The sequence below is a fragment of the Macrobrachium rosenbergii genome, chromosome 12 (genome assembly GCF_040412425.1).
Source record: "Macrobrachium rosenbergii isolate ZJJX-2024 chromosome 12, ASM4041242v1, whole genome shotgun sequence".
Taxonomy (NCBI): domain Eukaryota; kingdom Metazoa; phylum Arthropoda; class Malacostraca; order Decapoda; family Palaemonidae; genus Macrobrachium; species Macrobrachium rosenbergii.
In genome coordinates, this window is record NC_089752.1 from 96,146,558 (window position 1) to 96,171,717 (window position 25,160).

General features: G+C 36.9%; 1 protein-coding gene across 1 annotated transcript in view; it reads right to left on the reverse strand.

Moving 5' to 3' along the window:
- Positions 1 to 25,160, reverse strand: part of Chc (clathrin heavy chain) — a 73,552-nt gene that overhangs the window by 19,004 nt on the left and 29,388 nt on the right. Inside the window, exons 8-10 of the mRNA XM_067112428.1 lie at positions 16,906 to 17,055; positions 15,612 to 16,544; positions 15,034 to 15,210 (exon numbers count right to left, since the gene is read on the reverse strand). Of these exons, the coding sequence (XP_066968529.1) occupies positions 15,034 to 15,210; positions 15,612 to 16,544; positions 16,906 to 17,055 (1,260 nt within the window). The remainder of the gene's footprint in view (positions 1 to 15,033; positions 15,211 to 15,611; positions 16,545 to 16,905; positions 17,056 to 25,160) is intronic.

Below are 25,160 nucleotides of genomic sequence, written 5' to 3' on the forward strand. Positions count from 1 at the left end.
GTCTGACATCACTTAGACCCCGGTAGTGCATGTGTACAATATTATTTATAAGATATTTTTAAATTTTGCGTGGGCACAGGCAGCAGCATAATCAGGCAGTGAGAGAGACCACATTACAATAGACAACTTTTCCTCCATCTCTTTATCCCATCTTCTAGTTAAAAAAGTAAAAGAGAATCATAAAAGTATTGTTAGTAACGTTATACTCTTGTGTAAATGCGAACACCCATAAACAACCAACCGAGAAACTGTTGTTTTGCTTATAACCGAATTGGATAACAACTGCCGTTTACCTGGTATTTCAACCATCGTACGGTAATAAACAATTACTGTAGCTTATAGCACAAATGACATTAAGTAGAATAGGACTGATATATGTTTACATTATATCCTTATTCGGTATGGATAAAAGATTGTCACGGAAACATACTGCTAAATTTAAGCTTCAAGTTATGGCTGAAGCTGAGAAAACAGTGTTCAAGCTGCTAATGACTATACTGTACATTATCGTGCATTGGCAACATGGATGAAACTCAATCGTAATTAAAATTGGGAAGAAAGTATTTTAATCAAAACTACTGGGCATGAAAGAACACATTACTGTTATTTTTACGCTGATAAATGATAAATGCGTAAAGCCCGTATTATGGTGTAATCAAACGAAAACAGCGAACGGAATCTTGAATTTTTTTACACAAAATCATTCCCAAACGGCCATTGTCATCTATTAACGAAAAAATAGATAAATTAATTTCATAACGAAGTATGCTTTCATTATATTTCGACTTAAAAACAATTCGTATAACAGAAAATAACCTTGCCCCCATATAAATAGTTAGTTATAAATGATTTGTTTAACCAGACCTCTGAACTCTTTTAGGGTTCTTCTCGGGCTGGGAAAAGAATGGGGGAAAGAGTACATAAAAAATTTAGTAGTTAAATAAATAAATAAATAATAAATAAATATAAATAGTGTATCTAGAATTTAAAAGAAGCAAGAAAAACGCTCTGAACTGGGGGGAGAAAACCTTGATCGGTATGACCGCAATCTATAATGCAAAAAAATATTAGTGAATTAAGGCAAAAAATGATGCATATTCGTTATGTTGACGTTTGTATAAAACAATAAAAAAAAAAAAAACGATATAAATAGTGTATCTAGAATTTCTCTTATTCATTTATGCTAACTCCAGAAGCAAGAAAACTATACCGTGTATGTATAGAATATACTTCTGAACTGAATAAGTCTGAGGCTAAATAAACACTGCATAAACGATGTTTGCGGTTTTTGTGTGTGTGTGTGTGTGTATGTGTGTGTGTGTGTGGTATGCGAATTTTATATATATATATATATATATATATATATATATATATATATATATATATATATATATATATATATATATATATATATATATATATATAATATACATACATACATTTATATATATATATATATATATATATATATATTATATATATATCCGGTTTCTATATACTTGTCTAGCTATATATAAAATCGGTGATTATTTATATATATATATATATATATATATATATGCATCACATATTTATATATATCTATATATTCTATATATCTATATATATATCTATGGTTATCGGCGATCCGATTATCGGGTGATTTTTAGCATCACTATGCGGCGATTTCCGATTATCGGCACCGATAATTGCGTATTGGCACCAATACATACCTAACAGAGGCGCTGATAACTGGAAATCGGCAATTTTCGGCGGTTATCAAAGGCCCAAAAATCGCCGACTTTCGGTTATCTGTGATTTTCATTTATCGTCAAGCCGCCGGAATGGAACACCCCGCCAATAGCCAGGGACTGCCTGTAATCTCTTGATTTTCTGGATTAATCTGACCAAGGCCCTGTCAGATAAGGGCTAAGTCTGGATAAGCAAAAGTAAAAAACTCTATGGGTGTAAAATCCCCCTACCTGTCAATACTGCAAACACACACACTGCATATTATATACAAAAACTATCACACTTTAAACTGAAAACTTTATGTAAATGGCAATTATCTACCTTTTTCACCCACAATGGAAAAAACCCCCTTCTTTTTTTACACACAATTCAGCAGGTTGGTAGCCTACCAGTGTTTATCCACAGCCTACCTTAGTTTTATCACCATTAAAGGCAGTCCCTGGTTATTGGCAAGGGTTCCGTACCTGACAGCATGACGATAACCGAAAATCGGCGATAATAACGCCGATCCCTGGTTATTGGCACTGATAACTGGGGACAGGAGCCAATAACCTGGGATCAGCACTGATAACTGGGGATTGGTGTCGAAAAACTGGTTATCGTCATCACTAGACGAGCACTGTAAAACTGGATCACCGCTAACCGAGGCCGTCGATAACCGGAGACCGCCTGTAATGCATTTTTATACAGCAACTTTCTTATCAGTTGTTACTTATTATATTGGCACAGTGAATGCCTAAATTCAAATTCCACAGATCATGGGTGGTCTGTCTTGAGTTATGTGTATCCTTCAATTTTGTCCGGCTAATTGAGGAACCTACACAATTCTGGTAATAGATTAGACCTCATATACACAGATGTTCCAGCTATTGTGAAGTCCAAGGTCTGTGAATATACAGGCACTTCTGACCATTGTGCCAGTGAGATGGACACATCTGTCAATCAGTACATTCCTAATTCCACTATTGGAAAAACAGTCTGGTTGAAATCCAGAGCTACTTGGGATCGCACCATTGAAGTCTGTCAAGCACTTATTATTTTGGACGCTATTTAGATCCTGATCCCAAGAAGAAGTTAAATGAAATGCTGATGGCTATTTTAATACGATATTTCCCTATAGAGGTCATCAAATTTAGGACAAATGACCAGCTTTGCTTTGATGATAATGTAGATGAGCCTACCATTATAAACTGACACATGGAGAAGAAATCATTCAAATGAAAATTACGCAATTTTTATTGAGTCTCGCCATGCTGCGAATAGAACTTACCATACAGCAGAAAGAAATTACAATAATTCCTTGAACAAACTTGAAGGAATTACTCAGCCTCATCTGGGGTGGACCAAATTGGTATAATCTATCTTTGGGTCATGCTCCTCTTCCATTCCATCACTACTAACATTGATGGTAGATTGGTTACTGGCCCTAGCAGAAAGGCTGAACTGTTTCATCAGGCTTTTGAAGCTAAGCAATCAGCTAAGGATGTCTCTCTCCCTGATACTGGTCATCCTGAAACTCCTCTTACAAAATTTGCATTTTCCTCTAGGGATGTTAAGAAAATTCAGGATAATCTTGATAGCTGGGGAGGAGAAGACCCTGATGGTTTCTTCCCCTTGTTTTTTAAAAAAAGTTTCTAAGTGTGTTGTCTCCCAAGTTTAACAGATTCTATAGATTTTTATGTTAATGTAGTACTGTATCTTTGCAGATGAACGCAAGCTTAGTAATACTGTGCCTGTTTCAAAGAATAGCACATCTGCAGATTGCAATAACTACAGGCCAACCTCTACTCCCCTTGTGCTCTCCAAAGTTGCTGAAAAACTTATTTTCAAGCCACTATATAAGTATGCTGAATCCAAAGGATTGTTAGCTGTTAGTCAATATTCATACAGGAAGCAGCTGGACACCTGCGATGCTCTTTTAGACTTGACATGCCATTTGCAAGGGAACCTCGATAGGGGTTTTGAGTGCTGAGTAATTCATATCGATTTTAGAGCTGCTTTTGATTTTGTAAATCACAATGCACTTATTTATATATCTCAGAATCTTGGAATGAGTGGGTATGTTTTAGGAAGACTTCAAGATTTCCTTACAGGTAGGCAGCAGAGAGCTGCTGCGGACGGGATCTTTAGTGAACCAAGACCTATTGTGTCTGGAGGTCTGGAGTTCCACAGGGCAGTGTTCTTGGTCCACTGTTATTGTCAGTGTATACAAGTGACATGGATGTTGGCCTGGAAAACAAGATTGTTCAGTATGCCAATGATGCAACACTTGTGGGTGTAGTTAACTTTCCACTTTTTAGAAATGAAGCTGCCCTCAGCCTCAATTGGGACATGGACCAGATAAGAGAATGCCGTAGTTAGTGGGATGAGGCTGAACTCCAGTAAAATGAAACACTATTGATTAGCATATCATGTACAGATTTCACACCTCATCCTCCCCTTCAGGTGGATGGGACTTTCCTCAACGAGTCTGAAGTTTTAACTGTTCTAGGTGTAACCTTTGACTCACATCTAACTTTTGAGAAAACCTAATGAAAGTTTCAGCAATTGCCCCACGAAAGTTAGGTATTGTTCATAAGGCGTCATTTTTATAACAGTGATAAAATCAATAAAACCTGTTTTAGGTCATTTGTACTCCCTTTAAAAGAATACTGTTCTCCAGTGTGGATGTCTGCTTCTGCCAGAGATTGTCTGTCACTTTTTCACAAGTTATATTTCAACAGAGATCTTTCACATTCACAATTGATCCCTTATCCCCTTTATCTCCCAAGAGCAACTAGATTTGCTGAACAGAAGCGCCAATATGCAGTAAATGTGCCTCGGTGTCAAATTTCTCAGTTCCAGAGGTCCTTCATTCCTTACACCATTGGATTGTGGAACAGCCTCCCAAAGGATGTCATGCAACTAGAACTTCAGAAGGTCAAGCAAAGGTGCAATACATCATTACCCTAATACTAATCTCCTTGCATTTTAATACATTTTTATTTATTAGTTTATTTTTTTTTTCTTTTTTAATAAGTGGGATCTCTTCTTTCTGTATCTCCCTTTACCTCCTCTTACCTCTTCCAAATAAACACCATATTCTTTGGGTGCTTGAATTTCAAGTCAATGGCCCCTGTGGGCTTGTTCCATATGAATAGCTTTCATCTTCTGAATAATAATATTTACCATACACAAGATACAAAATGTGTGTGAACTATTGACCTAGGCTGGGTGTTACACTTATATTTGCATAAGTCAAATAGGCTATTACAGCAGCATTAAGATAAAGGTAATGGTCATGAAACTGATAACTATCTTACTGAATCCATTTATACTGTACTGATATCAAGTCATATCATCATAATATTAACTCTTTCATGATACTGGCCAAGTCAGGTTTGGTCTGTGGCAGATTCACTGCCCCTGTGGGTCATATGAACATGCATACAATAGTGGTTATTTTTTTTTATTGCTCCGTATAACCTTACACAGGCAGTCCCCAGTTACTGGTGGGATTCCATTCCAACAGCGTGACGATAAGTGAAAATCACAGATTTTCAGTGTTTACCGGCACCGCTCCAATAACTGGAGACCGTCTGTATTTCATGCTACGTTAATAAAACTGATGTTACTGTAAAGCTAATAAATTGTATTTCACTGATATGTTAAAAAATATATTAAACCAAAATAAAGCATCTGTATCATGAGTTGAAGTTAGCTGTACTGGAAAATTTTTTGTCCCTTTTTTCTTAACTCACCAAAAATTTGTAGATACCTCAATTTTTTTATCCACAACAAAATTAAAATTGCTTTTGTTTTGATATGTAATTCATTACTATTTCTGTTAGGTATGATATGACAAAGGGCAATAAAAAAAATTGCGAAATGTATGCACAAGTTATAGGTTATCGGTAGGCAACACCTGTTTATTATTAAGTTTTCAAAAATTCACCAGGAATAGGTAAATTGAGGTACTAATTTTTATTTACACAAAGAGAAAGTATTAAAATTTGTGTTTCAAACAATATCTACTTCATTACTATTTGTGTTATGTATGACACAGCACACCCCATCCCCCAAAATAAGAGTAAATAAACTTATTCACTTGAGCAGCCAGAGAGAACTTATGCATATTATGAAATGTTGTACGTTAAAGTTTGCAAAAAAAAAAAAAAAAAAGCTTAACTAGTAATATTTTTGAAAATGCAAATGCATGATAAATTGTGTTCATAATCATAAAACTTTTTCTCCAAAAAGCATACATGCTTTTCTGATTTTTCATTAATTTAAAAAAAACATATCTTCTTGTGATACACAAGCATGTTCATCATGCACATCAAAGTGGTGTGGCTCAGACACACATACAAGTGGTTTGTGCATGAAAGGGTTAGAAAAAATGGTCATCTGCCATATGGATTTAAGTAGGCCAAGCTACTGTTTACAGTCTCAAAATCAGTTGACTTAGGCCTACTACTGAAATCATTAGAATAACTTTTTAGTTGCTAAAAGAATAGACTACTGGGATTAATTTTTTTACATAAGTATACAAAAGTAAACTAACATGTGTTAACCCTTAAACGCCTGCTGGACGTTTTAAACGTCGTCCAAAATTGTCTGTCGAATGCCGAGTGGATGTTGCAAACGTCGACTGAAAATGCTTTTTTTAAATATTCGCAGAAAAATAATTATAGGCCTAGTTTGCGGAAGATTTCAAATCCCGCGCCTCGGCGGATGCTAGGAGTTCACGGATCCAGCTGTTGTTTTGTTTCGGAGCGTCACCCAGATGCGCATGCGCGAATTCCCCCCTTCTCGCATCAGAGCATCACCTTCCGGGAGCGATATTTTGACGCAGATGTGTTTTGTTGAACTTTTGCGAGTGTTAGCGTATTCGTGCTGCAACAGAACGTTTGCAGAGATGTCACAAAGGCGTCAGGACCGTGAAAGGTGCATACTGCCTGTCAGAAGTGAGCGTGTGAGGCGAGTTTTAGACTGGGATGCTGGAGAAGGACCCAGCAACCAAAGTGACCCAGCTTCTCAGCGGCGTGTTGTTCGCCCACGTGTGAGCTATGGCGACCAAGGACCACATCCCATTCCTTTTACGACCCCTAGGAAGCATCGGGGTGTCCTGAGGGGCATCCGAAAACATTTGGGAGGCCTCCAACAGAAGGACATAGACGAGTACTTGTCGGAGCTCGATCGAGAGCAGGTGGGAAGTCCTGATTTCGGTGGTAGCTGGTCATCTAGCGATGAGGACATCACGCCTGATGTCAGCGATGACGAGTATTTGCCCCCAATGTCCGTACGGGATCCACAGGAGGAAAGCGAACTAGAATTTAGTGGTTTTAGTGCTTATGAGGGAGAAAGTGAGATGGAGGAGGAGGAGGATGCCCCGATTGTGGCTGGTGGGGACGATACCGAAAGTGATGGCGAAAGTGAAGGAGACGGCCCAGCTGGGAGTGTGGGAGTGCGAAGACGTGCCGTGCGCGTCTTGATGTGCCGCGAGCGCAAACCCGTAGAAGGTCGCAACGTCCGCGGCAGCTCAGGTGAAGGCCGTTCGTCCGAAAGTGATGAGGGGTGGTTGGAGGACCCCACCCCACCTAACATGCACCCATTCACGGCAGTACCTGGACTGACCGTCCCTGTGCCTCTCACGGCACTGGGGTTCATTCAGCTTTTCCTGACGTGGGAATTGCTGGAATTCCTTGTTGCGGAGACGGCAGATTACACTCGGTACTGCTGAGGGGAATTGCAGACGACGTTGTCGCACCGCTGGCAGGGCTGCAACCTCACAGACATGGCGCATTTTTTGGGGCTCCACATATTCTTTGGAATGATGCCTGCTGCCGACGTCAGGCAATATTGGAGGCGGAATTTTTTTTTAAGTACGCCCAATGTGGCCGGCATTATGTCCAGTGATAGTTTCCTGGCGTTGGACAGGTATTTCAATGCTTTCAACCGAAGGGCTATACCCCGGAATAACCCCGACCGCCTCATCTTAGTCCGCCCAGTGTTGGAGTTCATTCGTGAACGGTGCCAGACTCTCGTGGTTCCTTCGAAGAACCTTTCTTTGGATGAGGGTATGATGCCATACAAAGGGCGTCTAAGTATAAAAGTGTACTACCGAAGAAGCCAAAGAAATATGGTGTAAAAGTTATTTTTTTATTACGGAAGCCAACACTGGATACGTCGTGGACTTCTTGGTGTATTCTGGGGTCTTCTCCACGCTGCGTGACACTGTCTTCGGTCTTGTGAATCGTTTCCGTAACCAGGGATACCACCTGTTTATGGATAATTATTATAACTCGGTATCCCTGGCCCAGGAACTGTATGAAGCAGGTGTGCACGTCAGTGGTACCCTTTCGGTTGGTGCGTGGGGCCCGAATGTCCTCAAGAGGTTTGCTAGCCACCCGCAACATCTTGCAAGAGGAGAGACAGAGTGGCGGCGGAAGGGAGATGTCTTCGTCATCTGTTGGAAGGGGGTCCGAGTTGTGCCCATGATTACGATGAGTCATGAGTCCATCCAAGAAGAGATCACCCAGCGGAAGAAGACACGCCGGCAGGGCCGAGTTACGTTTGAGGAGTTTCGTGTCCAGCGCCCTACTGTCATCGGACACTACAACAGGCATATGGGAGGAGTTGATCTCTTTGATCAACTTATCCAGTACTATCCCTTCGCCAGGAGAACCAGGAGGTGGACACAGAAGCTCCTCAAATACCTCCTTCAGTTGGCCCTCCAGAATGCCTACATCATTTACTGTGGGTATAATTCGGATGCTCGGAGGTTGATCCACATCCAGTTTCTTGAGGTGGCTGGGAATGCCCTCATAAACTTCGATCCGGAGGAGTGGCCTTCCAACGCCGCCCCCCTGCCCTGAGCTCCAGCTCTGCCCCGAGAGGAAAGGGCAGATGTTGCTAGGTACCCCGACCTCAGAATTCCTGATCCTGCCGACGCCGCCCCTGCTACCGCCAACCTTGATGATGACGCCGCCGCCCCTCGAATTCCAGTGTCCCGTCGGGTAGCCAACCCTGTGTGTCGGCTGCAGCCAGGAGATCACACACTGGAGCTAATAGAAGGGGGCAAACAGAAACGGTGCCGGGTGTGCCACATGAATGGCAAAAGGAGAGACAGCCGGTACGTGTGTCGCACCTGCAAGGTAGCACTTTGCAGGTTAGAGGAGTGTAACTGCAAGTACCACAATGCGGTTATTTACTGGAGTGTGCCTGCCCGAGCGACACCGGAGGGCTCAGCGAGCCACCCTTCGCAGTAAGGGCGCGCGTCTCCCTCCTCCGCTTGTGCCCCGTCATGTCGGGAGGAAAAAATGCAAGACTCTTCAATGGAGGAGGGAGAAAACAAGAACAGCATGAAGAGTCAGGATTACGAGTGAGTATTCTGCATTGATTTTAGTTTTAGTTTTATATTTACGAGTGAGTATTCTGCATTGAATTTATTTTTAGTTTTATATTTACGAGTGAGTATTCTGCATTAAATTTATTTTTAGTTTTATATTTATTACAAGTTTTTATATATCTGTATTCATTGCTGTTTTGTATATTATTTCGTTTTATGCAAAAACAAAGTTTTTCACAACCATTCCTTTTAGTTATGTTTTCGTAACAAAGTAAAAAACAATATAATTTATATGTGTTTATGTATGAATGTCTGTATATATGTAGTGTATATATATATATATATATATATTTTTGTTTCCTTGGGTCTCTTTTGGGTAAGCAAAAAATCTCATATTCTGGTGATATTCAATCCTTTACCTTCATTTTGCAACAAACGGAAAGTCTCTAGCACAATATTTAGAATTTTGGTAAATTTTTGAAAAAAAAAATTTCCTCCGCTCCGCGCGCGCGGACTCCGCTGAAAATCATGGCATTTCTTGCGTCAGCTTGTCGTAATTTTTTCGCCCTTTCATATTATTCGTTACATAAAGTGTTATACATCAAAATGTGCGCAATTTCATTTAGAATACAACAAAAAATAAATCATTCCTTTAGCTCTTCACAGTTTTTTAATATTTTCGCCGAAATAACAATAACTGACAAAATTTTAACCTTCGGTCAACTTTGACTCGATCGAAATGATCGAAAAACGCATCCGTAAGCCATAATTATTACATTCGAGTAACAATCAATCACTTACCTTCATTTTGCAACAAACGGAAAGTCTCTAGCACAATATTTAGATTTTTGGTGAATTTTTGAAAAAAAAATTTCCTCCGCTCCACGCACGCGGACTCCGCTGAAAATCCTGTCATTTCTTGCGTCAGCTTGTCGTAATTTTTTCGCCGTTTCATATTATTCGTTACATAAAGTGTTATACATCAAAATGTGTGCAATTTCATGTAGAATACAACAACAAAATAAATCATTCCTTTAGCTCTTCACAGTTTTTTAATATTTTCGCCGAAATCACGATAACTGACAAAATTTTAACATTCGGTCAACATTGACTCGACCGAAATGATCGAAAAATGCATCCGTAAGCCATAATTATTACATTCAAGTAACAATCAATCATTTACCTTCATTCTGCAACAAACGGAAAGTCTTTAGCACAATATTTAGATTTTTGGTGAATTTTTGAAAAAAATTTTCCTATGCTCTTGTGCCGACTCCGCTGAAAATCATGGCATTTCTTGCGTCTGCTTGCCGTAATTTTTTCGCCGTTTCATATTATTCGTTACATAAAGTGTTATACATCAAAATGTGCGCAATTTCATGTAGAATACAACAAAAATAAATAATTCCTTTAGCTCTTCACAGTTTTTAATATTTTCGCGAAATCACGATAACTGACAAAATTTTAACATTCGGTCAACTTTGACTTCGACCGAAATGATCGAAAAATGCATCCGTAAGCCATAATTATTACATTCGAGTAGCAATCAATCATTTACCTTCATTTTGCAAGAAACGGAAAGTCTCTAGCACAATATTTAGATTTTTGGTGAATTTTGGAAAAAAAAAATTTTCGTTTGCTCAGCGACGACGCGCTGAAAATCATGGCATTTCTTGCATCTGCTTGCCGTAATTTTTTCGCCATTTCATATTATTCGTTACATAAAGTGTTATACATCAAAATGTGCACAATTTCATGTAGAATACAACAAAAAATAAATAATTCCTTTAGCTCTTCACAGTTTTTTAATATTTTCGCCGAAATCACGATAACTGACAAAATTTTAACATTCGGTCAACTTTGACTCGACCGAAATGATCGAAAAACGCATCCGTAAGCCATAATTATTACATTCGAGTAACAATCAATCATTTACCTTCATTTTGCAACAAACGGAAAGTCTCTAGCACAATATTTAGATTTTTGGTGAATTTAAAAAAAAAAAATTTTCCTTCGCTCCGCGCGCGCGGACTCCGCTGAAAATCATGGCATTTCTTGCGTCTGCTTGCCGTAATTTTTTCGCCGTTTCATATTATTCGTTACATAAAGTGTTATACATCAAAATGTGCGCAATTTCATGTAGAATACAACAAAAAATAAATCATTCCTTTAGCTCTTCACAGTTTTTAAATGTTTTCGCTGAAATCACGATAACTGACAAAATTTTAACATTCGGTCAACTTTGACTCGACCGAAATGATCGAAAAATGCATCCGTAAGCCATAATTATTACATTCGAGTAACAATCAATCATTTACCTTCATTTTGCAACAAACGGAAAGTCTCTAGCACAATATTTAGAATTTTGGTGAATTTTTGAAAAAAATAATTTCCTCCGCTCCACACGCGAGGAATCCGCTGAAAATCCTGTCATTTATTGCGTCAGTTTGCCGTAATTTTTTCGCCGTTTCATATTATTCGTTACATAAAGTGTTATACATCAAAATGTGCGCAATTTCATGTACAATACAACAGAAAATAAATCATTCCTTTAGCTCTTCACAGATTTTTAATATTTTCGCCGAAATAACGATAACTGACAAAATTTTAACGTTCGGTCAACTTTGACTCTACCGAAATGATCGAAAAACGCATCCATAAGCCATAATTATTACATTCGAGTAACAATCAATCACTTACCTTCATTTTGCAACAAACTGAAAGTCTCTATCACAATATTTAGATTTTTGGTGAATTTTGGAAAAAAATAATTTCCTCCACTCCGCGCGCGCGGACTCCGCTGAAAATCATGGCATTTCTTGCGTCAGTTTGCCGTAATTTTTTCGCCGTTTCATATTATTCGTTACATAAAGAGTTATACATCAAAATGTGCGCAATTTCATTTAGAATACAACAAAAAATAAATCATTCCTTTAGCTCTTCACAGTTTTTTAATATTTACATCGAAATAACGATAAATAGAAAAAATCAACCTTCGGTCAACTTTAACTCGAGCGAAATGGTTCAAAAATGCAATTGTAAGCTAAAAAACTTACAGTCTAGTAATATTCAATCAATTTCCTTCATTTTGGCACAATTGGAAAGTCTCTAGCACAATATTTTGATTTTTGGTGAATTTTTGAAAAAAACTTTTTTTTACGTCCGCACATTACAAATTCATGCATCATTTTGTGATAATATTTTCTCTGTGTTGCTTTAATCGTTTTACAATCTGTTATATACCAAAATCATTGCAATTTAGTGTACAATACAACTAAAAAAAATGAACTCATTAGCTTTAACCGTTTTCCTTACAGCGCGATTTGAATATAATTATATACGAGTTTTCTTTTTTTCGCTGTCATATATTCCAATATTTATATATGATAATGATATTTTTTTTCATTTCTGATGATTGCATACTAAACTTCAGGCAATGAGAAAAAAGGAGCCAAAATGAACTCTTAATCTTGAAAACTAAGCGCTGTGATTTTTTGAAAAAACTTTTTTTCCGCTTCGCGCTACCTCTCGGAGGACGCACGGCATACGGAGACGTTTTTGAAAATAGGGCTTCGGCGTTAAAGGGTTAAACTAAAATCTCTCAAAACTGCAAAACGGCTATTGCTCAATTTAGTTGTTCAAGTCCATACTTGATGTTTATGCCAGTTCTTTGGTAAGTGGTTGTTATGAAAGATGGTTATGAATTGTTACATGTTTGGTAATCTTGTTTGAAAGCCTAGCCTAGTATAATCTACCCAAAATGAAATTCACTCTACAAGCACAGCCTATTACAGCATAATCTACCAAAAACGAAAGTTGCTTGATAAGTTGACTAAGTTTTAATTTTATTTATTTAACATGAAGTTGGGATTACAGAGGAAAAGAGGTTAGCCTAATGTTATCCGGACTATAAAAAATGCAACTCCCAAGATACAGGATATACAGTATGTGGCTAAATCATGTTTTGTAGATGAAATTTTAAAGGTCACATGATACACGAGTATTTATGGTATACTTCATTTGTTTTACTCATAATTTCATAAATTTGCCTTATTTTCATTCATAAAGTTTCCTAACCCTGAATTATGCCAAGTATTACATCATTCATATTGCAGTATAGACAGGGCTCTTCCCATATGCTATTTTTAAGAAAATTATTATTAAAAAGTGATCATTAATCTTCTGTTTTATTATGATCAATGATTTCTCACTTTGCCTTGTCATGGAAACTGGGTGTGTGTGTGTGTGTGTGTGAAAAGTAATCAATAATTCTCTTGTTTTATTAGAATTAGTGATTTTTCACTTCACCTCATAATGTCACAGAAGCTTGACTTGCGTGTGTGTGTGTGTGTGTGTGTGTGTGTGTTTACATCTACATGTGGCATTTCATCAATGGTGACATCACATTTAGCTTTTCTTTTTTTTTAGTTAACTCTAGTATGATTATCACAGACAGTCAACCACCCGTTTTCGCGGGGGATGCGTACCCCTAACCCCCGCAAATAGCTAAAATCTGCTAATACTTGACATCCCTCTAAAAATGCTTATACCTGAATATTTTAACAGTTTTATCATAAAAAGTACATTTAGTCACAAAATTATGAAAATACAGTAATTAGTGAATATTTCTCTATGAAAAATACCACATAGGTGAATTTTCTGCGAATAATGTGTATATATGTTCCACAGAGAAATCCACAAATCAGTGAAGCTACAAATCCGGAGCCGCGAATAGGCGAGGGTCCACTGTACATCATAACAGTACACAGGAGCATATTTTATCATTGTTGATATTTCATCTCAAATCTAATGTTTGTATTCATAGTAAAATATTACATCATCTAAAACATTTATACACTAATGCAAAATTGAATGATGAGCAATCTGTAACTCTTCTCCCCCTCCCTAAACCGAAGTGAAGGGATATGCACATATGTGCATGTGTGCGCACACAAAACAGGGGATACTGAATGCATTTCCCTCTCTCTTGGGCTGTAAATTTTTTGTTTTTTCATCTTTTATGCAATGAAAATAAAACAAAAAATAAAAATAAATGGGAAAATACAATAAAATGAAAATGAAAATAGCTTCAAATAAAAGTAAAAAAAGGGAAGGCATCTGTGTTTGCACATGTTATAGTCTTTTTTTTTTTTTTTTTTTGGTTCTGCTTGATTCTTTCCTAAGTTACAGTACAGCACTTTAATATCTTTTAATAAAATGTGGAAAAGCATAAACATAAAAAAAAAAAGTTCTAATGAAGTCAAGTGCCTGCCTACCCTTCTCCACCCACCCCACACAGCATTCCCAACCCCCTCCCAGCTAGGAAACTCCTTCCCTGGCAACCCACCTTCCAAAATAACCCTTTATTTATCTGTAAACAGCATTACTGCCCTCCTCTCCCATGGCACTCAACCTTCTGACCCATGGCCCCCTTTCACTTTTAACCCTCTGGACTCCCCCCCAGTCTTTTCTGTCTCTTAGGTGTAAGCAGTGTTACCAAATTTCCTTAGCTTGCCCACTGTTACCAACCATTTTTTTGGAAATTTATATACACAAATCTCTGGTCCCTGGGGTCTGGTCATGACTGGATAATGTGCGTCCAGATAATCAAGAAATTACTGTGTGTATAATATACATACATACATATATATATATATATATATATATATATATATATATATATATATATATATATATATATATATATATATATATATACATATATACATACACACACACACATATATATATATATATATATATATATATATATATATATATATATATATATATATATATATATATATATATATATATATATATATATATATATATAAATTAAAATAGAATACCATTAACTACAATTTTTAAAATATCTTAGGCGTAACAATAATATTTTGACTATTTTGAGGATTAAGATTTCACCACAACAAGCTACTACAAGTTTTTCCTAAACAACTAAACAAAATTACCTCCTTTATTTGCCCAGTTTTGCAGGCAGCTTGAATGTACTTGAAATGAACTTCAGGTTCTTGAGAAAAGTTGACAATAGATCCCAAGAAGTAGAAAAGGCCTTCAAATGACTTGAATGACTCAAATAGGTCAATCAGAGCATTCGTTGTCAACTGCTCATGGTACTTGGTTGCAATCTGAAATGAAGGAACATAATAAAAGCCAAATAGAAAAATGCAGATATTAGCCCTGCAATTATTTAAAACCTTTCACTTACTTTCAGTAAAAAGATAACTCCGAAATATGTATAGCACCATTTTCTTGTGTGTGGATAGGCTCACAATACAAATTAAAAATATGCTGTAACTTATAGAATTACAAGAGTTATGATTGTTTACCCTTCACAAGAGCATCAAGAAAAATACAGAGCAAACAAATCATTCAAAATGAAAATCACATCAGTAAATGCAGTCAACTTTCTGATCACCAAAATCTGACAGCTTAGGAAACATCCAAAAGGAAATCTCACACTTCTACAGTCTTTCCTTGAACTCCACTCTACAACTACATTATAGGATCAACCAGTACAATACCTCACCTGAACAACAATTTGAAGATTCTGTCTGAGGTTTGCAGTGAGCATTGCTTTCAGGCACTCCAAGGAGTCTTCCACAGATAATGATCCAAAATAGTTGACTAACCACTCTGGATTTAGTAACTGGGTGTGTACAACTGCACGCTTGATATCATACATGTCAGTGTAATGTTCCAAGGCACGCTGCAACAATCCTGCCTTCTCACAGAGCTGAGCAATGTGTGCACGATCATAATGAGTGAACATCTGATTACCCAAGATAGCATCAGCTACTTGTGGGGCAGACATAAGGTTCATTTCCAGCAGGCGGGTTTGCAAAGGTCCTTCGGTGGGGCGGTTATTTTTGAGGGCATCTAACAGAAAGGCTGTACATTGTTGAATCAAATTACTTTCTAAAAATATGTCCACTATCTGATTTACATCAGCCATTGGTTCATCATCCTGTACCAGCATCTGTGCAAATGCCAGACCTTGCTCTGGATTTACACGCATGACATTTCGCAAAAGGAAAATGTAATCTGGTGTGTAACCTACTTTCTTGGCATACAAAACTATTTTCTGGAACTGACCAGTCTCAGCAAAACACTGAATCACTTTATTTGGTACATTGGCTCTCAAGTAAACTGAGAGGGCTAGAGTTGGGTCAGCTTGTTTCACTAAATCTCCAAGCTCCTCTGAACACTCCAATTTATCTTCCTTTAACCACTTCTCGAGCAGATTTTTACGACCCTGTGCCAGCACAGGTCTACATAACTCTAAGGATTCAAACTTATTCAGATGGGACTGATCCAACAGAATTCCGAAATACTGGAGGAGAGGGGATGTTTGACCTTGCTGAGCAGTGACCTGCTGGAACCTTTGAATTGTCTGTGGGGTACGCAGGACACCTTTTGGAGCATTAGCTGCAACCTTGGCTGCTTCACTGTACTGACCATTCTGAAAGTTTACAAAAGGAGGTTAAATATGTAAAATATACTGTACTGACTAAATGAAAAACCTGAAAAAGTAACCTGAGTCCCTTCATTTAAAGAACAAAACTTCCATAGATAAATCAAAATACCACATACTGAATTTACATATTTTTTCTTTAACTAAAAATTTCTATAAACCACAAATTTGATGCCCAAGACAATATATTAAATTGTCAATCACACAGGGTTACCAGTTCGCTTAGAAAGATAACAATTCCAAACAGTACTTTTACACATACAGAAAAATTCCAAATAATAATTTTGAACATATAAACTATTCATTAAAAAAAAATTCTTTAGGATTTCTACACCCAGAATACACTAACCTGGAATAATGTGTTGAACTTGCGCACAAAAAGATCCTCAGCTCCTGCAAGATTATTTCTGGTGGCAATTCTTAAGGCTAAATCAGGATTTTGTAGGACGTTTGTGATGTATGGAATGATGTTTTCTTCATCCACACTAACACTTAGCACCTGCAAAAATTTAATTTCCCTTTAGCAACAAAATTAAAGAATACATTAAAGTGGGTTAGGTGCCCAAGTCAATATGCTTCCTACCTACATTACAATGAGGTTCCAATGTAACTAGTTAACTCTCCATCAATATACATAAAATGATAACTCACAGTTTCCAAGTACATATAGGTCAGCTTCATTGACCTGCACCACAATAAAGGGTACTTATGCATTCTTATCCGACAAGTTTGATGATTTCCAGTATAATCCAAGATTCATAAGCGATACAACAAGAGGGGAATTACACCATCCCTTTCAACTTATAGTTTCAATATTCTACTGGCTTTCATACCTGAGTCTCTTCCAGTTTCTACTTACCTTCAGAATGAAACATTCACTTTACATTACTGCATAGGTAGTTTGTGTCTAAATTTGAGTGCTGATTACGGTACTGTACTTTTAGATAATGCAACAATGACTGTTTCATAGCAAGGACCCTTACACTGACTACTGCTTCATGGCAAGGACCTCAAAAAATTCTTGTTAAAACAAGACCTTAATCATTTGGCAAAGGGAGTTCAGAAGCATCAAGGCCAAATTTGCCAACTACAAGTAACATAAGCTGAGAAACAACGAAGGCAAATTTGCAAACTGGAACCAACAATGATTATGTTGAAATATCAAAGTATATGTCTCATCTACCATTCTGGCAATAAAAGTCCATCAATATAATGTATGTAGGCCTCAATTATGGTACTTTCAAGCTACATTATAGATATTCTCAAGGGTAAAAGACTCTAAGGTGAATCTGAAAACAACTGAATACTGCAAGACACTTCTACAGTTATTTTTATAATAACTGTAAACATCACAGCCTCTGGCCAACATATATTTTCTCGTGCTGATGTCAACTACAGTATATTACTATTTTCCTTTCCAAAGCCACTCCAGACTATTTATCTGTCAACACCACTTCCCTTCCGAGCTGTAAATGACCATGATTGATTAATTTATGATTACTAAAACTAGTGTTACAAACATCTATGTTACGGACATCATAATATTAAAAAGGAAACTAAAAAAGTAAAATTGTTTAAAAGGAATTTATTCATATAAGAAATACAGTGTGTGTATGTGTTTTTGTATACATATATATATGTAGTAAACCCTGTATTCGCATTCTCATGATTCGCGGACTCGCCTAGTTACGGATTTCTCTATGGCATATATACAGGCAGTCCCCAGTCATAGATGGGGTTCCATTCTGAGGGTGTGATGATAACCAAAAATCGCCGCTAACTGAAAATCGAGATTTTCAGGGCTTATTGGTGCCGAAAAGTGCCAATTTTTGGTTATCGGTGCTGATAAGCGCCAATTTTCGGTTATCGGAGCTGAAAAGTGCCAATTTTTGGTTATCAGTGTCTCTGTTAGGTATGTATTGGCACCAATACCCAATTATCGCTCCCGGCAAGTGGAAATCAGCGATTTTCGGTGCCGAAATTGCAGTTTTTTGTCGCTAGACAAGCGCCGTACACCTGAATCACTGTTAACCAAGCCCGCCGTTCACCGGGGACTTCCTGTATACACATTATTCACGGAAAATTTGCCCATTCATGGTATTTTTCACTGAGAAATATTCACTAATTACTGTATTTTCATACAATTTTCATGACTAAACGCACTTTTTGTGATAAAACTATTAAAATACTCAGGTACCCAGCTAGTGCTCGAGTTACGATAATTCGCCTTACGATAATTCGACTTTGCAATAGGGTAAGCAATTAATACTGATAGGACAATATTTTAAAAATATTTTTAAATTTCGCCCGGGCACAGGCAGCAGTGTACAATCAGGCAGCGAGACCAAATTACAACAGACCAACTTCTTTTCCTCCATCTCTTTATCCAATCTTCTAGTTAAAAAAGTAAGAGAATGATAAAAGTATTGTTAGTAACATACAGCCATAAACAACTGAACGAGAAACTGTTGTTTTGCTTATAACCGAATCAGATAGTCACAGCTGTTTTGCTTGTATTTCAAACATCATACGGTGGTAAACAATTACAGTAGTTATGTTACAAATGACCTTAGTAGAATAGGACTGATATATTTTTACATTATACCCTTAATCGCTATGGATAAAAGATCGGCAAGGAAATATACTGCAAAATTTAAGCTGCAAGTTGTAGCTGAAGCTGAGAAAACAATGTTCAAGCTGCTAATGACTATAAATTATCGTGACCTTAAATAAAATTGGAGAGAAAGTATTTTAATCAAAACTACTTGGCATGAAAGAACACAAATTACTGGTGTTTTCACGCCGATAAAAGATAAATATATAAAGCTCATATTATGATGAAATCAAGCAAAAATAGCGAACAGAATCTTGGTTTTTTTACACAAGACACACATGCCCCCAAATCGGCCGTCATCGATTAATGAAAAAAACTGCTAAATTAATTTCACAACGAGACGTATTTAAGTTATATTTCGACTTCAAACCACTTCGTATATCAAAAAATAACCTTGCTCCATATATAAGTAAAATATCTAGAGATTCCTTTATGCTAACTAGAAGCAAAAGCGCTCTGAACTGAGTTGAATACAGTGAAAAAAAAAACTTACCACATAATCGATTTCCAAACCAAAACACTGACTGCTATGATCGCAATTTATAATACAAAAGCAATATAAGAATATATACATTATTGGATACAGTGAAGTAATGTATAACATTTTAAAGATCCAATGAAAAGATGCGTATTCGTTATCTTGATGTTTGTATAATACGATATTATGTGAATATACAGTACAGTATAATGTAAGCAAGGCTACCGTATATGTATATGATATACCATAGTGTAGGTTAGGCTAATTCTTGTTTGTTATTCAATTTCTCTTTGTATGGAATTATCATAAGTCAACCTGCGTGAACCTCCAGAATTAGCAGATGATAATAATTATCATACCGTGTATGTATAGAGTATATTTTATATAGTGTAGGCTAGGCTACCATTTATGTCTAATGGTACTGAATACCCTAGTGTAGGCTAGGCTATATTCGAGACTAATTGTTTCCAACAAACGATGGTTTTTTGAAACCTAACCCCATTGTAAATAGGATAATACCTGTATAAGTATTTTTAGTATTTTTTTGTCTGAACTATCAAAACAGGCAGTTCTAAGTGTTTTTAGAAGGTTTTAAGTATTTGCGGATTTTAGCTATTCACGGGGAGGTGTGGTGCACATCCCTGCGAATATGGGGAATTTACTACGTAAATATATATATATATATACATACACATTTATGTTTGTATGTGTATATATTGTTTATACATACATACATATATATCTATTCACAGGGGGGGGTGGTATGCATCCCTGCCAATACAGGGGAGGATTTACTGTGTGTGTGTGTGTGTGTGTGTGTGTGTGTGTGTGTGTGTGTGTGTGTGTGTGTGTGTGTGTGTGTGTGTGTGTGTGTGTGTATATATATATTATATATATATTATATACTGTGCATACATGAAGATAAAAAGGCCCATAAAACACTATTTGAATGTTGCAATGTTTATGGGCCTTTTTATCTTCATATTGTACTGTGGTATTACAGTAAAAGACATTCATATATATATACATATAAAATATATATATATATATATATATATATATATATATATATATATATATATATATATATATATATATATATATATATATACATACATACATACATACAGTATATACAGTAATATATATATATATATATATATATATATATATATATATATATATATATATATATATATATATATATATATATATATATATATATATATATATATATATATATATATATATATATATATATATATATTATATATATATTACTTAATATTGCTGCGGATCACCAACCCTTAAAAACTTAATGGAAAAATTACCATACAGTAGGGGAGATAGGTAATACCCTGAGACCTAAGAGTGACAGCAGAGTTTTGAACATCAACAGTCTCACCCTCTTCAAGGGATGGGCCTTTATGTGTCCCATAGGAACACGTGGGAGATAGATAGCGGTTTTCCTGCCTTAAACGTAAGATTCAATCTATCTCCAGCCGAGTTCTTTCGACCCTTCTTCTGTCTGCACCTATTTCCTTATTTCAGGTACGTGCTGACCCTGCAGCCTGGAGCGATGCCCCAAGCAACAACTGAGACCTTAAAACACAGGGGTCCCTGCCATCTTGAGTTCAATTCACACTTAGTCCGCTCCCCATCTTGGTGATCTCTGTCAGTCCAACGACCGAAGCTGATGGCAGGTGGTGGAACTCACCTTTCTCACTTAAGGTGTACCCACTGTTATCAGTGGTTACCGGCATAGCCATGCTTGTGTTTTCCTGAATGCCTGAAGACCCTGTCCCTACTGGGGTTGATAGAAATATTGCCTAATTGGCTTACAGGGCCACTTGCATGTGGCCAGTATTCGTAATTATGACGGGTTATCCATTTCACTTAATCACTGCAGTTGTGTAAGTTCCAAGTTAATTAATTTAGTGAAAGTGTCCCATTTTCCTTGGTAATTCCTTCCATGTTGTAACTGACATAATAAATTACTGTTAGGAAATCCACTTTTGCTTGGCGACCTACAACTATTAGTTATTCTTGCATTTTTACCAGTTTATGAGCTTTCATGGGGTTTTTGTCAGGCCAAGATTATTAACTCAAAATACAATACACAGTCAACCCCATCGTAACTGGTAAGAGTGGTGACCTTGCCAGGATCTCCGAGTTAATTAGCAATTACCATTCTTGCTAGCTAGACTTGTAAAATTGAAATGAACCTGACAATTCTTTGAAAGGCAATTTGGAACCAGAACGGAGGGTACCGTGGTTCTAGAACCAGGTGTTTTAATTTGTTTACTGAACGTGAATATCAGAAAATAACACATGTTTGACACTAGTGATTAGGAACTCGTAAATTTCATTCAGAAATAATTCTAACGTAAATCTCGATTGGAGTAAAAAAAATTTGCTCACATCTTAAGTTGGCATCACATGAATTGCTGACCCGCAAACATTGCCCAAGTGTAGACAAGACAGCCATGGGTCGCCTACCATTCACTTGGCAGTTAGACTGAGATTTAGTTATTTGAGTTAGGTTTTGCTCTGCATGTAGCTCTCTTGCATGTGCTAGCTCAGTTAGGAAGTTACCCAGTGTGTGATCCGTGAACAGTTCCATGTTGAGATGAAATGCACAATTCTCTCTGTTTGTGAAGTGAAATTGTAAAATTCATGTTGTTAGGAACACTTGTGTTGGCAACCTACCCAGACACAGCAGTCCAAGCCAACTCCGCTCCCAGCTTAAACTCCTCAACCTGACACTTGGAATCCAGCCAACACTCAGCTTTTGTGTTAGGAATAACGAGTTTTGTTTTAAAATTCCTTGTACATGCCATTGTTGCAATGTATGTTTATTTGATTAACTTCACTTTGTTCCAAGTGAACACCACCTCTGCTCCACGTGTTACCATTGTGTCCATGGGCAAGTTAAGCATTCCATATTTCAAACCTATAAGTGTGTTGTGATCTGCTACCCCATAGCCAGACTTCTTGGTAGCAGTACTAGATATGCACATACCAGCTGAAACTAGACACTAGGTGGGAAATGTTTCCATTTTTCTAGGATATGTTGTGGTGAATGCCAGATTTGCACATATGTACTATTTGATTTTAGGTAAAATAATCACACCTTTGCATTTGTAGACTTTGACCTGTGCAATGTGTTAAAATAATCATACCTTTGCATTCGTAGGCTATGACCCGGGCACTGTGATAAAATAATCATACCTTTGCATTCGTAGGCTTTGACCAGTGCATTGTGTTTTAGTTATCAAACCTCTGCATTGTAGGCTTTGAACAGTGCCTTGAGTCCAAATAATCATACCTTTGCATTTGTAGACTTTGACCTGTGCATCATTTTAGTAATCAAACCTTTGCATTGTAGGCTTTGACCTGTGCCTGAGTCCAAATAATCATACTTTTGCATTTGTAGGCTTTGACCTGTGCATTGTATTATAATCACACCCTTGCATTTGTGGGCTTTGACCTATGCAGCATGTTACAATAATTATACCTTGGCACTTGTAGGCTTTGACCTGTGCATTGTGTTAAGATACTCTCACCTCTGCACAGTAGGCTCTGACCCACTCTCACCTCTGCATAGTAGGCTCTGACCCAAGCATTGTGTTTCAAAAATTCACACCTCTGCTCCATGTTACCACTTTGTCCATGGGCAAGTTAAGCATTTTCTTTTTTTTCATAAGCACTCAGCCTATGCATGATTGGCTTGACTATTGATCGCCTTGTGTAAGCTTAACCAAACCGTTCATGAACAAATCTTACTGTTCTTCGTAACAGTCCACTGTTCCTCGTGAACCTATCTGCACATTTTGGTGCCTTGCAAACCCATTAATTGCACTTATGTGCCTTGAATTATTTAGTTCTTCAGAACCTCACTGCACATTTAGTGCCAGTGCCATCCTTATTTCGGGGGCACTCCCATTTCCATTCCAAGTGTCACCATAATCCATAGGACACTTCCACTCCAGTAGTCTTATACTGGCCCAATATCTTTTGTTTGCATTACACCCTGCCCAGTTCAGAGTGCCATTTCCATTCGGTGCAATTGTTCGCACGGCCACTCATTATTCATTCATGTGCCTATAAAGCACAGCCTAGAGGCAATACCTTTAAATGCAGTGACCCTTTTGCACTGCTAACACCTCCACAACAATTTATCTAAGAGCAGGGGTTCTCAAACATTTTTCAATCAAGGACCCCTTTTATGACAGAAAATAAACTAAGGACCCCCTCTCATCTGTTACCTAAAATAAATTCAATATTACGCTGGTTTTTCACAATTCGATATCTATATAGGTCGTGGACATAAAACAAGCAAATAAAAAAAAAATTTATTAGAAACACAAGGGTCACTGCCATCTTGAGTTCAGTTCATGGCTTGACAATGCTTTTGCCCTGTCCGCTGACAAGGATTCCTCCCGTGCCTCTGTTTCTGAGCCATTACCTCAAGAGGTTGCTGATTTGGCTGTTGCTGCCACAGCTATATTACTAAATATCTTTGGAATTACCTGCTCTTGAAGGATTGCAGCTTTGTGGATCCCTTCTTCCTTGCAGCTGGAAGGTTTTATTGGATGATTCATCACACCTCTGGCTCAATGCCTGCCAGAGGGACCTTTCTGATACTTGGTAAGATATAATATACCTGTTTGAAGTCATCAGCTAGACGAGATCATGGCACTTGTGTGCATTACTGCTGCAGTTTGGGCCACTTTATCCCTAAAAAACTGGGATTATCTCCATACGTGTAGGTTTATCAAGGAGACCTTAAGACATTGGATTCTTTCATCAATTATTTGTATCAAATCAGTTTGTAAATTGTTTAAGTTATTCTTTCTTTTAGACCCTCTCCTACTTTCTGGGGCCCCTTTGTGAGTGCAGATGTGTTGTCCTCGTTATTTGTGGAAGTGTTTTGGGTATTGTTTTTATAGGGGTAATTGTATTTTTTATTATTTTGTGTTTTAGAGGTTCAGGTGTCACTTCAATCTCTGATTTATGTATTAAATATTAAGCAGTTTTTCTCAGTGTTTGTTTGTCCCCCAGACACATTTTTCACACTGGTGTTTTTATGAGTGATTCCACCCATTGTGGACTTTGTTGCAGGCTGTGAACATTGAAACTGGTACTCTTGCTATATTAGTGTAGTGGAGAGGTGTCCATTATATTTATACACATACATACATACATAATATATATATATATATATATATATATATATATATATATATATATATATATATATATATATATATATATATATATATATATATATATATATTATATATATTATATATACATATATATATATATATATATATATATATATATATATATATATATATATATATATATATATGTATATATATATATATATACATACATACACAAGGTGTTCCATAAGTTTCCATACATATGGTTTTTAACATTGTATTTTTTCATATTTCAGATACCCTGGAAAATGCATTTGAATAAAGAGAAACGAACTGAAATC